Here is an 18,183-nt window from a genome sequence, read left to right on the forward strand (position 1 = left end):
GATAAATTGTCTGGAACATTTTGGACCGGGGTTGTAGAGGGAAAGAACAAGCTTAGAGGCCTCATGTCGAGAGCTGATGAAGCCCTGACAGTCCTTGAGCCCTGTAAAAGGGAAGATTGCTCTCACTGCGGGCCGTGTGTGTGTGTGTGTGTGTGTGTGCGTGTGTGTGTGGTGGGGGGTGGGCTGGCATCAATATATGTGACCCACTGCATGCTGAGGAGGAGTTGAAGAATTTTTTTTTTTTAAGTTCAGGCAGCAGCCTTGACTTTTACTTAATTCTAAAGACTGAGAGTGCAGAGCAAGAATGTGTTGAGGACATTTTAAAGGTTTTTTGATGCGTCTGCCAGCAGCTTTAGTAGGGATACTAAAACTACCTTTGGGAAAGAAACCTTTGTTTTTCATCACGTAAGAGTTAAAGGGTTTAAAGTTGCCACTGCAGACTTAAAGAATGCTAAGGTCTGCAGGTATAGAAACAATTTCCTCTACTGCACCACAGGGACAGAGTTGGAAGCCCTCAGAGTCAGAGTCACATATGTTAATGTCAGATAATAGTCCCCTCTGCCAAAAAAATAAAAGAGAATTATTAGGAATGAAGAGCGCCGTGATTTACGGTTTGCATTACGGTGCATCGGCACCCTCACCCAGCAGACTTCCAAAACGATAATGCACAGGAGGTTCAAAATGCATCCTAAGCAAAAAAAGCTGTTTTTTTTTTTTTTCTTTTTAGTAGTGTGGATTTACAGCAAGGTGCAAAAAGGCTTAGTTCAGCCTGAAACATGGTAGCCCACATCCCCTTTTCTTTGTTTACACTTTCAGTGCAAACACAAGTAAGACAAGACTGTTTGTCTGGCTGTTCATATTATCTTTTTTTCATTACCCCCTTATCAAAAAGCAGAGCATGTTGTTGCCCGTAGATGTGGCAAAGTACCAAGGCATAGAGACTGTACGACAGAATCCTGTGCTACACAATGTGCTAACAGTAAGGATTTTCAAAAATGTTGGATGAACATTTCTATCTGGAATATAAATAATCCACCTGCTCTTTAGTTGGATTCAGGGAGTGCATGAGTGATTTGCTGGAGGCAGAGATATTTAAGAAAGTCAGCAGAAGCAGCACTTGTGCCTAAATATAAAAGATGGACTACAAAAGCAGCTGCTGAATCTTTAAGGGTAAGCTAATACAAGCAATTTAGTCATGGCACTATGTAACGGAACAGAAATCTGGACTACAAACAAGAATTCTCAGGCATTTAGAAACACTTTTTGCCCCCCCCCCCAAAAAAAAAAAGAAAAAGTGTACTTGATGAGAACTTCTTGGCTTTGAAACTTTCCACCCTTACACAAATGAAGTAGTTTTTTTTCAACAGCATTAAAGAAAAAAATCAAATAAAAAGGTGTTATTTTTCAAACGTCAGATCTCATGGATATCCATCCCTTTCACTGAAGAATTTGTTTCATTCTCCTTTTGACTAAAAACGCTACGTGAAAGGGATTTAAGGATGTGGTGATTTTCAAGACATGTGAGAATTTTGTCCACCTTCTTCCAGGAAAGACACAGACCAATGTCGCTGCAGGGCTTGAGGGTTTTTAGAAGAACAAAAGATGTATAAATCCCAGTTCAAACGTTGATCTGATCAGACACCTGAACACAAGCAGCTCTCAGATGAATGCTTGACTACTGTTTCACTCCCCTCTAAACCTAACTTGTCCAAATCTTTGAAGTCTATGTAACACATCCAGCAAAAACGATTGAAAACAGAGGTAACCAGGTACAGGTGTGCATTTGCTTAAAATGCCAATACTTTAAGGAATAACCTGTTACTGTATGTTTTGGAGAACATTACAAAGTTAAATTCAGTTAGTTGAATTTAATGAGATAAAAATATGTAACTTAATTACATTTATCAAACTGTTGGGGATTACAAAGTGTTTATATCCTCATTATGGATGTATATCGTGGTAAACCCAGTCTGTCCTCACCAGTCTGTTTTGAAGCTATTTTGAAGCCTCGAGTTTCATTTTTTCATCACCATGTTGGTCTCTTTGAACTCTGCACTGGCCATTTTTAAAGGAACCAGCAGAGTAATCAGAAGCAGTGAACCTAGCTAATTATGTCATGATGACTTGATTTAATTAGTTTTACAATGGGGGAACTTTGCTTTTTGAAAAGCAAACCATTTGAAACGAAGCATCCAGTGGCCGTTCACTTCAAGACATGACACCAAATTGCAAAGATTCATTTTACTGTGTCGGGTGAAACTAATTTTGTTGCTATGAAGTTCACATAAATTAAATATAACATTCTCTATGCAGCTTTGAAAGGTTTTGTCACATGAGAATCGCTTCATTAACACAATCCAGTACCAGACAGAAGAGCCAAGAAACAAATAAGAGTGCAACCTTGGATGAGAATGACTTTCAGTGCAAAAAATTCAGCTCTTTTAAATATATTTATTTTCTGAAATAAGATTAGTATTGTTTCAGAACAGTAGAATGAAGTTTTAGAACAGTTGTGATTGGTTAAAGCTATCAATATCAGCACTCAATGGATTTTAGTCCAAGATGGGTCGACTCGTGCGGCTGGTCTGAGGAGCTGAAATGATGGTCACTTACAGTAAGCCTCCATTTCTGATTTCAGAGCACAACCCTTTTGAGATGACTTTCAGCGGGCGGGAGTAAGCGCTGGGTGGGTGGATGTGAGCGAACATAAACCTTTTAGCGGAGCATGAAGTCACGGTTGTGTCTTTTAGTGTGAATGGGTGCATGGTCTGTGCTGAGGGTTTGTAGAACATATTGTTCTTAATGTGTAGCGAAAATAACAGGCATTGAGTCAGAGAACACACCCCACCAGATATCTTATGGGGGCAAGCAGGGCTCAAGGGAAGAGCTGTTAGTATTAACCAGTAGGAGAACGACCGTTGGAATAGAAGAGGAAGAAGAAGAAGAAAAAAGAGCACACTATAACTGATAATACCAAGGCAAAGGTAATATTAGCTAGCTAAACAGGCAACGCATTGGGGGCTGTGTCAGAATATATGCCGTGGAGCATGTTTTCTCTTGAGGAATGATTATAACAATGAAACATGATTGATTAAAGACGTAATTGAGAAAGATAGTTATGAAAAGGGTTTACCCATGTCACAGTCACATGAAGCGTATCTTTGTTCCTCCCTTTCGGATTCTACCTCATTTTTTTCCGAGTCTTTTATCATCAGTTGTTTTCACATGAACTCATTTTCGATCTAAAAAAGAAGAATATCGAACAAGAGCAGGTAGGGATGATTCAGCTCACTGTCTCGCTGCAGATAGGAGCAATATCTTGTTACTGCTAAGCCAAACTAAGCATGTCTGTGACCAACTGTGTGTGTGTGTGTGTGGGTGGGAGTGTGCGTATGGCTTGCATGATCGTGTGCACTGAGCGTGAAAGGGCCCAAATGTTGCAGCTCTGTGCTGCTGTGCTGACCCCTCCCTCTCTGATGAAAAGAAGCCGAAGGAGTATCAGTAGGTGCTGTGATGGTGTCAGTGGACTCAGGGGAGGGGTGGAGGGGTGGAGGGTGAGAGTCCGAGTCTGAGGCACGGTCAGGCTATTTCAGATTTTTCTCATAGTAATCTGGCAGTTTGTCTTTCTTTTATGTATTTAAAACAAAAATCAGGACCACAACTGTGGCTTCTTAAATGAGGCTTGTGTGTAGATATGTGTTTTTGTGTACTTGGATAGTAACCTTTGTACCTCTGTATTTAAATGTGTAGACAGAGGTGGTAAATTCTGCTCACACAGTTTGCACATAGTTTCCTCATTAACAAGGTACACCTACTTCTTTGCTGATTACCAGAGGGAAAGAAACCATTTCCACGCCTGAATAAACATATAAAAGAAAATTAACACTTCTCTCCTTCTCTCTCTCCTCTCTCTCTCTCTCTCTCTCTCTCTCTCTCTCTCTCTCTCTCTCTCTCTCTCTCTCTCTCTCTCTCTCTCTCTCTCTCTCAATATATACAGTGTATATATGTCAAAAAAAGTACTACTGTTATTATTGCTATATTGCAGTCCTTATGATTTTCTGTCAGTCATCTGATCTTGGTGAGTCATTAATAGGCAAATGCAATCTCAAACATCTTAGCTATTTCCATGCCATTGTTTCTTTAGAAAAATTAAACCTGAAAATAAAACAATCGGGAGGGTAATACTAAGTCCCCCTCTTAATATTAAGATTTTAAGAGAATACTGTAAGTTACAGCCACTGGATGCTGATCATCTGCCCTTGATGAATTGATCTTAAGCAGTAGACAGGTTGGTGTTTTGTTGGTCCGGAAAAGTCAGGTGTGTAAAGTAGGCCTGGGCAATAAACTGAAAATTTACCGTTACCGACATTCACTGCAATAACCGACATCAATTTCCCCATGTCGGTAAATTCAGTGTTTTCATAAAAAAAGAGAAAATAAACGTATTTTTGTCTGTTGGTACAGTGTGTGCTGATAGGTTCATTTTCATTCCCCTTTAAGACGGCATGTCTGTAATCAAGTGACTCCGCCCATACAGTCTGAATGAGAAGGGAAACCCAAGAAAATGGCTGATGGTTCAAACGAAGAAGCGGCTGACGTGAATGGGCTGTCTAGTGTGAGACTCGCGCCTTTCAACAAGTTCACACGCTCTCACGCCACACATGGCATTTCTCATTAACTTCACCGCACAGTAACTCCAACGGCCCATCTTACAAACGAGTCACGGCACGCTACTTTGTGCTGAGCTCTCAACTCAGAGCAGCTGTCTGGAGTTACCGACCAATCAGCCTAACTGAGTTATTGTACATTTATCGTTATCGAGGTAAAACTAGCCAATTTATCGTGACATAGATTTGAGGTCATATCGCCCAGCCTTAAGCTGGGCATACACTGTGCGATATTTTAAATCGTATGAGACTGCCCCATCTCACACTGCACGACTAGATCGCGGAGTTCAAAAGTTCATTTTTTTATAATTCAAATATATATATATATATATATATATATATATATATATATATATATATATATATATATATATATATATATATATTACATATATTACAGATTAAAAAAGATTTAAAAAATCCCAAAATATCTGTACCGTTTCTGATTGGGTGGGCACTGCGCATCATTTTTTGACACAACAAAGAACGCATACCGCAAAAGGAACCCGACGTCCCAGCAAAGTGAGAAGAGAAAAAAGAGGTGTTCCGAACAGCAGACAGCGCACACACTAAAGGCTGATTTATGGTTCCGCGTTACACCAACGCAGAGCCTACGGCATAGGGTACGCGGCGACCCGCACCATACGTGGAAATGCAGTCTTTTATTGCTATTAAAACATGATTTATAATGTGAATTTGCAACACTTAAACTGCAAATAATAGTTTTTGACGTGACATCAGAGATTGCGCATGCTCTCTGCGAAAGGATGAGGCAAATCGGGTCGCAGCACTGCTTCAACTTTGCGATTCCTTCACGAGGAGCGACCAGGATTTCAAACACGCTTGATTTTCTTGCGACCTTGCGATTTGTGATCGGGAGCTCGTCGTGAGGTGTTAATCTCTCGTCGTTACCCCACGTACACTGCACGAGGCACGAGCAACGATTGGGTCAAAATCGGGCCCGATCAAAAAAAAGTTGCACGACTTGAAAATCGGCTCAAAACGAGCCGATAATCGCACAGTGTATGCCCGGCTTTAGTGTAAAGACAATACATAGAGGGAAAGACACAAGCTTGGAAGCATGAAAGAAGTTTGAAAAATTGCAACTGTTTTTTGGTTTTTTTGGTGTCTCAAGCAACTACTAATTTAAAAAACGACAACGTTATCCTGTTTGAAGTCGCCTCGGTCCAAAACCATTGACCTTGTGAGCCGTTCAGAGCGCGATGGATCTGTAACACCATAGCTCCATCTCAGAAGGGCGTGATCTAGTTCTATCTCAAAAGTTGATAGTGCGTACGATACGGTATGCCTGGCTGCAGCAAACAATTTTCTGATTTAATCCGTTTAAAAAACACTCCTCATCAATCTGCCTTGTGAGCTCCAAAATGGACTTGGCGCATATCTTCAGTGGAGCAGAGCAGCCAATAACTTTGCTTCTAAACTGTGCTGCCATCCTTTTGGAAGTAGTGTTCACATTGACCAGAATGCTCTCGACTCATGACGCCTGACATGGCACAGCTGCAACGCAGGGGTGCATTTGAGTTGTGTTCCGTTTGCTGCCATGATTGTGAGCTATTGAAAAAGACAACATGTGGTTGGTTACATTCCCCAGTCTGCTCACTCTCATTCAGGGCCGCCGCAAGGGGTGTGCGAACCGTGCGACCGCACGGGGCCTCGCGCCCCAAGGGGTCTTGCGCTATGGGCCGTTTTTTTTTTTTTTTCAAATTTTTAATTTTAAATTTTTCGTTTCGTTTTTTCCCTTATAAATATCAACAGTCACGTTCCATTACAGACTTAAATGTGTACTAGTCTGTGCATATCAATAAATATATGTGCAATGATGCGCGTGTCTGTTGTTCAATACAACTGCGTCTGACCAAGCGCAGACACAAGCTGCTCTGATCCAGACGGGTGGAGTTGGAACAAACTGTCACACAATGTCGAGAGAACGAGACAGAATCAGGAAATTTCCATCAGGGGATGAAAAAAGAAAAAAAACTAAAGAAAATGGAAGAGTTTAATGCCTCTTTGAAAGGCTCGTTTGATAAATTTGTTACAAAAATCACCGATCCGACCGGGTCTCAAGCAGCCGTGGGGCCCCGCGTCGAGGCAAGCCAGATGATGATGAGGCAGGGGAAGGTATCCAGTATTTTGCTAATTGGAGAGTTAAAATTGCGCATATAGACACCCAATCCGACCCGAAAAACCCCAAAAATTTTGCGCACGCTTGCTACGCTCACGCGCGAGGGGCCCCCCCAGCCATTTTGCACAGGGCCTCGCAAATCTCCCAGGCGGCTCTGCTCTCATTGGCTATTGAGGGTACTCTGTTGAGGACGAGAATAAGGGTGCTTTCACACCTGTCCCGTTTGGAGCAGTTGTTTCGGAACAGGGAGCGTTTCCCTCACAGCAATCGCGCTCGGATGCGGCACAAAACAAGCAAGCTGAGATCAGCTAGGAGAGGTGGTCTCGGCCCGATTCCATTCGAGACGTAAAGCGATTAATTTTTTTTATTTGTAGTGAGAACATAATCGACACAGCAGCCGACACAACTCCATTCATTGTGTATGTGCGACCGCGGCGCAAGGAGAGGAGTCGGCGCAGCCTCCGCCACCTTTTCTCCGTGCCGAGATGTTGTCACAGCGCGACACGTTGAAATTAAAAAAATGTTCAATTAGGGCGGCCTCTCGCCCGCCGCTGAGCTCCATATACATGAATTGGAAAGCCGGCTGCGGTCTGCGCTTAATTGGGCCTAACCGAGTAGGTTTGCCGTATGTAGATTTTCAAAAGCTGTTTGCTCTTTGGAATAGTGGTGGAGTGGTTGGCTCCACCCTCAACCGCTTTAAAGACACGGTTGACGAACAACTTGTACAACTGTAGTATCATCTCTAGTATAGTCTTTTTAAAAGTTAATATGAGCACATGAAATCCAAATTATAAAATGGAAGAACACATTTAGAAGAAAATACATAAATGAAATGGGAAGAAAATGTGTCCTAAAAAAATAGAAAAGATAAAAAATAAAAAGCTAACGTTTTATATTAAGGTCCTTGTAATAAGCATTTGTTAATAGTCAATAAGGCCCTTATAAGTCCTTAAAAGGTGCTAATTGACATTATGTGTTTATAAGAATATATAAACATTAATAAGGTCATTATAATATAGTTAATATCAGACTATAAGACATTTATTAGAGCTTATAAAAATATATCATATATATTTTATATCAAAAATGCACATGCTTTAGGTTGTTAAAAGCACCATTAATATATGTCCAGACAAGGTAAAAAAAAAAGAACTTTGTCATGCCTTTACTAATCTTTTTTTGCTTTATTAATATTACAATATACTTTATTGCTCATCTATTATCAGTTAACTAGTCACTTGTTAATAGTTAACTATGCTTTTTGCAGCTACTGAATCTAAAGCATGAACAATGCCTTATTAAGGCTAATAAATCTTTTATTATGCATTATTATGCCTTTAATAATCTTTTTTTTTGTTTGCTTTATTAAAATACAAATAAAAAATACACACGTAGTATCATGTCTCTTTAAAAGTTAATATGAGCACCTGAAATCAAAATTATAAAATGGAAGAACAAAGTTAGAAGAAAATACATAAATGAAACGGGAAAAAATAGTGTCCTAAAAAAAAAGAAAAGGATAAAAAAAAAAATCTGATATATTTGAGTGGCAGCAACACAACATCACAACTGCTGTCCTTTAAATCCCAAACTACCCCCCTGACATATGACCCCCCCTGTTCCATTATTGCGTATGAGTGTTGTCATGGAAACATTGCCACTGCAATGCCACATGCGGGCATTAATCCATCTTTTCTTATCATGTTCATAGAAATTAGTATGGCCAAGAACAAAAATGCTAAGTTCGATGCGTTACATGATATCGGAGGATAATTTTGTCTGTTGGAAAGGGAAAATAAATGAAGGGAGATGAGGAAATGTGACATGTGTCAGAAATTGTTAGCCTCATTGTCAGCTGAGTTTATGATTGATCTTTTTTAGATTTCTTTGAAGATATTCACATGGTCCTCTGTATTAGAAAATGATTTTGATAACCAGTATAAAAATGTATTCCTTGAAAACGTTGTGACCATACATGTGCACAATGAATGAATCATATTAGGCTTTATCTGTGCTTGCTCATGGGACTGTGCATAGGTGGGAATCAAAAACACAAGCCAGCACATGAAGCTGAACAAACTAGATTGTGAATCCATTCCAAAGCCACAATGACCTTAGAGGCCCCAAGTCAACCAGACACTGTCCTGCACCAACCAGATTTAACTTCTCTCTCCATATCTGCTGCTGAGAGAGAATGAGGTTAGAGAAAAGTGAGAAAGATGGAGTGGGTCTGTCTGTCCAGTGGCTTATAAAAAGTCCATTATAGTGCGCTTCTATCAGTTTGGGCTCTCCCAGATGGACCCTGGAGTAAATGGACAGCACCAGAGAGCTATAAGCTTAGATTTGATATACGGCTGAGAAATAGCTCTATGTGTGTGTGTGTGAGTGTGTATGTCTGATTGTAAGCAGTTATGGAATGTGCATTCAATCGGATGCTGCAGGAAAAACCTAACAGCAGTCGACAGCAAACATTTCCTTTCCACCGTCTTTGCACAGGCCACTTACTAAACACAGCTGTTTTTATAATATTAGCGTATGCGCAGCCCAGCCACACAAATGTGCACACACACAAAGTCTTCCCAACAGGCTTCAATCTGAGCTCAGTCTGACAAAAGAGCTCGAACTGGCTCAGACCCAAACCCCATCACCACCCAGCTGCTTTATACTGGCTCAAAACTGCTTCACTGAAGCTTTATTTATTAGCCCTATTTATTTTGTGTAGATGCATGTGAATCAGGGTTTGTGTGTACATACAGGTCTGTCTAGGGTTTGCTGCGTGCAAGAGCTTTGAGTATGGATGCCAAAGTTCTTTTATAGCTTTTAGCTGAAGGAGCTGGCAAAATCACGTGCTCGCTGAATGATGTGAATGAGCCTTTTGCTTCTATATGTCATTTCTTTTGCCATTCGCTGTGAAGAATGAGAGGCTGATGGTCTTCATCAAAGAGAGGGAGAAGGATATGCGGGAACCACTGATTGATTCTTAGTGGAGGGGTTCAGGTTCATGAACAATTTAAGTCATTATTGTCAAATAACCAGGAGACTTCAGGAAAGAAATTCAAAAATGAACGAGCCACTGTCGCATGAAAGTGATGTCATCCATTGTGAATTTGAATTTGATTTGTTTTTTGTTTGTTTTGCATTAGTTTCGAGAGAATAGTAAATAGTATTTGTAGAATCCAGGATATTATGTTATTACATATGTAGTAAATGTGTTTCCAAACAACCATCCAAACCCTAAATTCCCTGCAGCATCGTAATTCATTTTAATGTGAGTGACTAGTTGATAAAAGAGGAACAGAAAACTGCAGAGTATTAACTTCGACTTTGGTGCAAAAGTATGTCTGTCAGCAATTGTTTCCAAGTTTTCCCCAAGCAACTTTTAAAATGCGGGTGCTTTAAGCCTGCTAAAAAATAATAAAAGAAACACAGATAAAAAAATACAAAATACAGTCAAAAACTGATCTAAGTGATGCAGGATGAGCATTTTTGGAATTTCTTTGTCCAGGGGGAATAAATAAAAAGAGTGAGTGTTCAGATTTGTCTGATTTACCTCTTATCTGCAACTGGATTCTTGTGATATTCATGAGGTGGTGTCAGTGACTTCAAGGTGTAAGTTTTGTAGCGGTTCCACATTAATTCAAAGTAATTCAGCTCCCGTCCCGACAGCTACAGTTGGGTTTCAGTTGTGATGATAATTTGCAACCAAACATCAATGTAGCATACGCATAAAAAGAATGTCAGCTCAAAAGGCGAGCAGACAACACTAGTGGCTTTTCTCAAATGAAAACATCATTTTGTTCTTCTCTTAACGGCATTTGTCAAGGATTTGATTTAGAAAGTATTCCCATTCCCCCAGTGTTGTGGACGCTCGTCCTGGACCGAAGCAGACAGCTCACTAGACATTAAAGTAAATCCAAACTTTGACCAAATCCAAATTCCTACCTTGTCCTGTGTAACATGTCAGGTACTAAGACACCCAAAGATTAATAGAAAAAAAATACCACTCTTAAAAAATTCTTCTAACTTGACTTACAGTTAGTTACACACACATAATTGACCAACTTCTGCTCCAAAAGTAGCAGAAAACACAGAAGGCATTGCATTTTCTCTGTCAATTATGTTGGTATATCTGCAATGATTAACTGTATTTCAGTTTTTTTGTAACGGTTTGAAAAAAAAAACATATCTCTTGCTTCCTAAAAGTATCAGAGGAAGAAGAATTCAAATTTTGTGCAGTTTTGTGCAGTTTGTGTGTGTGCAGTCCAACTTTAGATCAGTTCTGCCAAGCTGCCCACTTTCACCACGTTCTGACTTGCATTTATTCAAACGCCTTAAAAGTTTACCTTAAGACCATATACACCTTTTTAAAAATCTACAATGACAGAATGGATGTTGTTAATTTTCAAGGAAAACTTCTCATCTCTGACACTTCAGTCAGAGGTCAGAAAGGTAGCTCTGTAACCTTCTCCCTGCTCCACTTTTCAAACCGAAGTTACACCTACAGTATGTCTGTAACAGGTAAACCATCGCATCTCCGTTCTGCTTTAGTTCCATCAGAGGTTTATCAAACTTAGTCCAAACACAGCAGGGATGCAGGCCAGCTACAGTTTGAAAATAAATTTCCCTGGACATGCAGAAACGGCCCAACTTGTTGGGGAAAGCAGCCATAAGAGATGGCAGTACGATTAATGAAGTGTGTGATGATGTGTCCATTAAAGCCCAGTCCAGAACATTAAACAGTATAGTGAGGTTTGTAAAGGTCAGTGCTCTAAGGGGTTTATCCATATTGATCTCCATTTTCTGTCGTGGTGGACTCCGCACTGATGTCCATCTAAATCCTCTCTTCAAGGCAGGTAAGGAAAGGAGGAGTAGTAATGACTGGTCATTTTAAAAAGATATACTGCGCACTTTTCAACAAGGTGAGTTTCCTGAAAGAGTGTAATGGAGGATAATACTTCTCTTATCTGGTACAGAACTTGGAGCTCTCCACCGAGTTCATAGACCTCAACGTCATGTTACCAAGTGAGGCATATGGGATCTATTCACATCCATTACCTTGATAGTGTTTCTTATCAAAGAAGATTACCGGTAGTTGTTTTGGGGAGGAAACAGCTTTATTCACTTAGAGACTCACTTCCATGGACAGGTAGATGAGGTGAATGCTTTCAACACTATTAGTCATTCTACCAATTCATGAAGTGAACCTGAGAACCTTGGATCAGTTCATTAATGGTATAAGTGAATTAACACTTAGGTAAGACAATATAAAATGTTGCTTTTAAATGAAGGGTGGAAATGAGAGGTAGTAAGAGATTTTATCAAGCTATATACAACGCCCTTTAAAACTCCAATGCAATGGTCTGGTTTATGTTTGACTCGTGTTATTTGGTTAGAGGGAGTAACGCTACTCAGGTGGCGATGACGGTAAAGATATCGCGCATCCAGCCCGCGCCCAAGGAAATGCTATCCACAAATATCTAGGAGCTGTACACGCTGGCGCAGTGTTGAGGATTTTGTTGTGAAATCTTACTTTAAAACCTGCGTCTAAGTGAGTGGGTGTTTACACTGTGAGCTGACCTGAATGTGCCTCCCTACTGAACACTTGTTTAAATCCTAAGGCTTCTCACTTGTTTATCTGCACTTTTGTGCTGGGTTGTCATGCATGATGTTATATTATTATATCTTTTTTGAGAAGATGCCTCACGACTGAAGTGTGTTCGTAGTCTCCCATAATACTTTTATCCTCTCCAAAATAGAAGAAAATGAACAGTCCGTCCATCTGGACATCATTTATTTATTTTTTCCACCCTGAAGGTGCAGCAGGTGAAGGTACAAACAGAATTGTTCTTTTCCCCGTGATAACATGGTGTGCCCGACCTAATGGACCTGCTGAGAACCATGCCCAGACCAAGGAAACGAGAGCGAGTGAGTCAGACGTGTGTGTTTAAAGGAAGGATAAAGAACTTTCTCCTGATAAAGAGTTGATTCTGTATAAAGGCGAATTGGAGGACAGACTTGTAGAAGGTGTCGACATCCTTGCAAGTTATGAAAGCTTATGTGCATAAATGTGTGTCAATATGTTTGCATTTACAGTAGGGGTGGCTTGAAAACTGTTTTATCAGCGGCAGGAAAATATTACTTTTAGTTATTACAATAAGAGCACTTTTTCTGAATGTAAAGAAAAAAGAAAAAGATAGTTAATAGTACAGTACATCATCTTGTCTGGTTCGATACGGACTGAGCAGTGCTGCAAAAGTATATAAGTTCATCTTATCACCTTTTGACATTTTCAATTTTAAACCAAGAATAATCACACACATGTCATGCGTAATCTTACTGGTTGTTTGCAGCAGCAACATTAGCAAACAGTTCAGGCAGCTCTCCAGTTGTTTATACCATCCAACTACTTCCTAACTAGTTGTATGTATTAAACTGATGCCTACAGAATCTGCCATTACGACCTATCATGCCTGTACATTTTTAGACTGCTTTTAGTGACTTTCATCTAGAGGTTGTTGTATAAACTTGTGCCTGAGATCCCTTCTTTATTCCTCTCCACTTGTTAGCTGTGCATTCACGATGATCCCACAAAGGGGCAACATTGCCTTCCCAGTGTGCACGTTCACAGAGCCTTACCATGACATTCCTTGACTTTTTGGTACACGACCAGCAGGTGTGACGTTGCGTCGGCCTCAAGTGATGGCCGCTCGCCCCTTGTTGTGAAAAGGTAGCAAATGCCTACGTCGAGTGACAGAGTTCGTAATACGTCCAGTCCGCTGGTCTCTGCCTCGCCATCTTCTACGGTCACAAACCTGGTGGTATTTCTCCTGCAACACCGTTAGGTTGCTTGTTGCTGTTGCCTTCACAGAAACTTTGGAAAACAGTGTTACATCAAAATTAATAACCAAAGATCCAAGTATGTGGGTCCAGCAGGCATGTGACTTGTATGTATGTGTAGCCACCTCAGGTTTGTGTGGTATTTTAGGTTTAGCAGCTAAGGCATGGAGCATTTTCTGTTAGATACTTGCTCTTCATAAACGTATACCCAGAGTCACAGTAGCACTCTTTGTGGATAATATACAGTACTTTAGATATGCTTCATGTTTTGTGTTCTTGTCAGAACTGGAACATTAGCAAATGATCTCAAGGCAAAAATGCATCAAGAGAAAAAGATTTGGTAAATCAAAGATTGTTTCTCATGCTGAGGAGTTTAATTAAGTCTTTTGTTGGTATAACTAAGCCTTCAAATCAATTTGCACCAAGAGGATCGGTCTGGTATCATGCCTTCGTATGTTTATCTGCTAACTGAGATAATGCAGACTTTGTCATACCATCCACACTTTTTAGGTTTATTTTCTTGGCAAGAGGCTGTCTCGTCATCTCATATATCAGCTGTTGGAGAGAAATTCTCCAGCAAAGAAGGATGTTTTTCATTGTGTCCTGTCATAATCACACCATAATCGGGTCATGTAACTTACTTTTCTGTGTTGTGTAAAACATATGTTTCAATGTTGTTCAGTATGTGCATTCTTTTTTAGAGTAATGAACCAGTCCGAATTGACTTTTTACAGATTTTTAGGGTCCGAGCACTTCGAGTTCTTTCTTTCTTTCTTTCTTTCTTTCTTTCTTTCTTTCTTTCTTTCTTTCTTTCTTTCTTTCTTTCTTTCTTTCTTTCTTTCTTTCTTTCTTTCTTTCTTTCTTTCTTTCGACGAATGGAGGGCCTTTTTGCCCCCCTAAACGTGCCCCAAAAGTCACCAAATTTTGCACGCAAGGCAGGCCTGCCGAAAAATTTGATATTTAATGGTTTGCATTAATGGGCGTGGCAAAATGGCTCAACAATGCCCCCTAGAAAACTTTGTGCCTCAAGCCCCACAATACGGTTTGACGTACATGCACAACAATCGCTACACACCTGTATCATGTCGCAACTTAAAGAAAAGTCAGTAATTTTGGCGCGATTTATGCCACTCCTTAGGCAGTTAATATAGCCCGAACCGTAAAGTGCACCCAGGTGTGTTATACATCAAAATGTGTGTCTCCATCCTGCAACAACGCGCATTACTTTTCTCACTCAAAAGCGTTACCGTGGCGACGCTAGACGCCAAAAAGCACTCCCCCCCCTTCATCTGATTGGTCCATATAGAAAAAACTTTGTGCCTCAAGCCCCACAATACGGTTTAACGTACATCCGTGAAAATCGGTACACATCTGTATCATGTTGCAACTTAAAGAAAAGTCTCTTGGCGCCATGGCCGAAACCAAACAGGAAGTCGGCCATTTTGAACATTTTGAATTCATTGTGTAATTTTGGCGCAATTTATGCCATTCCTTCGGCAGTTAATACGGCCCGAACGTGCACCCAGGTGTGTTATACATCAAAATGTGCTTCTCCATCCTGCGACGACGCGCATTACTTTTCTTAGTCAAAAGCATTATTAAAAGACATGTGGGTGGTGTCATCGGACTCGGTATTGAGTACTTGACCTTCATTGGCATGAATTAGCCCCGCCCCTTCTTCTGATTGTTCGATATGTGATAGATCCTATTTTCTGCCATAACTTTTGAATGATTTGACATAGAGACTCGTGGGTGGTGTCATCGGACTCGGTTTTGAGTCCTTGAACATAATTGCTGCAAATTAGCCCCGCCCCTTCATCTGATTGGTCGATATCTGATAGTTCCTACTTTCTGCCATAACTTTTGAATGGTTTGATATAGAGAGTCGTGGGTGATGTCATCCGCTAAATGTCCAGGCCTGAAGACATCTACATGCAAGTCATACAAGCGCTTCCACTGCAGCACGCCTGAACGTGCACAAGGGTTCATCGCTGCTTGCAGCTTTAATTTTTACTTGTTTTTTAGATATTACAGATTTGACATCCTGCTATCTTTTTCTGCATATTGGGCACTGAACTGGCATAAGCATCTTCTTTAAATATCCTGCTACAAGGGACATGCCAAGAAAATGTAGGCGTTTAAAATTTTCCATTTTGCCAAGTCGTGATTTGGATGTACTGAAATCTGCCTTTTTTGGGTGAAAAAAAAAATGCTCATCACCATCCACATCTACTTTTGAACACTCGATAAAACAGTTTGTTTTTATGTTGTTACGTACATATTTACTGTTTGCCGGTGCATACTAATAACATTGTATGCACATGTGGACCAATTTATCTGGTTCCCCTCCATTTAAATAAAAACTTGCAATCGCCTCTGAAATAACGTGAAACTGACAAAAATAAATAAATTATTATTTACTAAAAAACTCAACAGATGTCACTTTTGAATAGTTTTTCAACAGAATCCATAAAACAATTGAAAGCTGTGTCTGATTTTCACCACTTTAATTTTCAGTAATGTGTTTATGTATAAATACCTTTTATCAGTATTTTCTTTTAAAAGAAATGTATTAAAATACGTCTGTTACATCTGTATGCTTCTGATATATTGTGCTGTGATGTGCTAAACGGGGGAATGAAATAAGAAATGACAAAGAGAAACATCTTCTTTGTTTCAGACCCGTACGATGATGACCTGAAGGTGAAGACCCAAAGACCACGATCAGCTGATCAGCCAGGTGTGTTTCAGGCACAAACAGGTGAGTGCTAAGAGTGGGAGACAGTGTTAACAGCTCGACCTGCACAGGCTGTATGTATAACCTAAAATAGTGAGTTCCTCATAAATAATTACCTTTTACGAAGTCTTGAAGAAACCCAGGGCAGCTGGCGGCACTGGTGAGTCACATCTATAAATATGGGAGAGTTACTGGTATAGTGTGTATGTGTGTGACTTTTAACTCTTACATAATTAACATGATCAGAAAAGACGGATTGAATTATTCATAGCACGATACATTAAACATATTATGGATATCACATGTATATATGACGGGGATGACAGCTGACACAGAATCCAGTCCCACACTTCCCTGAACAGGATGAAGAGACCAGAGTAAATGGATCGTGGAAACTTTTAAACCTTAAAATTGGTCACATATGAGGCAGAGCTAGCGAAAGCCACAACGATTGATCACTTAGAGTTTAGGATCTGATAATTGGAACAACATTGACAGGTTGCGTTCACATGAAGAAAAGGACCTTTTGAACGGAGTAGAAACCGTGTAGCATCGTGGAGTACTCAAAGAAACCTTCACCAGCACAGGGAGAACATGCAAAGCCCATTACGGGAGGTCCCACTTGAGATTTGCCCCAAGAACCTTTCAACTGTGAAACAGTGCCAGTGGTGGTTCTACATTGGATTAGATGAGAACCCTTCCGAGCTTCCAACAGTTACTTTAAAATGCATCACCCTCTTGGCCGTGTCTAGTCCTGTAAAAGTTAAGTGGTGTCAGAATTCTATTTAAAGAAAATCTGAATGTGTTCAAACATTGGAAGAAGGATCTGATCAAAATTCACCAGAAGCGTTTATTGTACAGAATCGTCAGCTCACGGGTCCTACACCAACAAGTCCAAGAGATAAAACACTCTGTCACCAGCTGCAATAAAAGAAGCCGACCGCATGGCTAAACATTTATACTATACTGTAGGTGGAGAGGGCATGGTTTAGACTTTGCCTTTTAGTGGTTGAGTGGTCCTGGGTTCTCGTCTCCTCATCCAATCCGGTGCCGCCGGTAAAGGGAAAAAACTATATCCAGTGACACCGGAGGAGACGAAACTACAACCCCCAGCCTTTGGTCTTGGTTTCTCACATGTCCTTTTTTTCCGAACACGTGATCCACCAAGCGCAACTAGAGAAAACGTATTGACTGCATTTATGATACAAAATGAAGATGGCAGATACACTAAATGCATTTGAAAGATGAGGAGTAATTATTCAGACATGAATATTGTATTTGACATTAAATATGAAACTACTGATCCATAAAAAAATAAAACAAAGAAAATGGATGACATGAAAAGTTAGAAGATGGCATGGAAAAGTATATTTTTCCACTGTAACAGTAGCCAAATCTAAAGCCAGCAAAGTACACACCCCAAAGCTTCTGCTATTGTTCACATGTGGATTATATCTCTGAATGTTATCAAACGTGATTCAGCAAATTGGAAGTAAGTGATACGATATATTAAGAGAATTACACTAGGTCTATCTCTAGCTAGCATTCATATGCAGTGTTAGCAGAGCCAGCTGATTGTTTTTAAGCCCAAGTGGACACAAAAGGACTTAAGCATCAAGATCAATCTTTTCTTAGCATGTTCAAATCAAATGTTTTGTTTTGGTAAGATTTCTGTACATGCATTTCTTTTTGAGACACCAACAGTTACCCACCACACTTCACCTCTTGCATGAAGTGACTTGTAAATAGCTTGCAAACACTTGTAAACTGATTTTTTTTAAAAAGGAACCTAAATAGTG

At 40.1% G+C, this 18,183-nt stretch overlaps 1 protein-coding gene across 3 annotated transcripts in view; it reads left to right on the forward strand.

Annotated features, from left to right (window-relative positions):
- The window catches only part of adgrb2 (adhesion G protein-coupled receptor B2), a 280,821-nt gene that overhangs the window by 129,466 nt on the left and 133,172 nt on the right, over positions 1-18,183 (forward strand). For all 3 annotated transcript variants that reach the window (XM_061740983.1, XM_061740985.1, XM_061740986.1), the window contains one exon: positions 16,328-16,408. In XM_061740983.1, the coding sequence (XP_061596967.1) occupies positions 16,328-16,408 (81 nt within the window). The remainder of the gene's footprint in view (positions 1-16,327; positions 16,409-18,183) is intronic.

Source organism: Cololabis saira, chromosome 15 (assembly GCF_033807715.1).
Source record: "Cololabis saira isolate AMF1-May2022 chromosome 15, fColSai1.1, whole genome shotgun sequence".
NCBI lineage: Eukaryota > Metazoa > Chordata > Actinopteri > Beloniformes > Belonidae > Cololabis > Cololabis saira.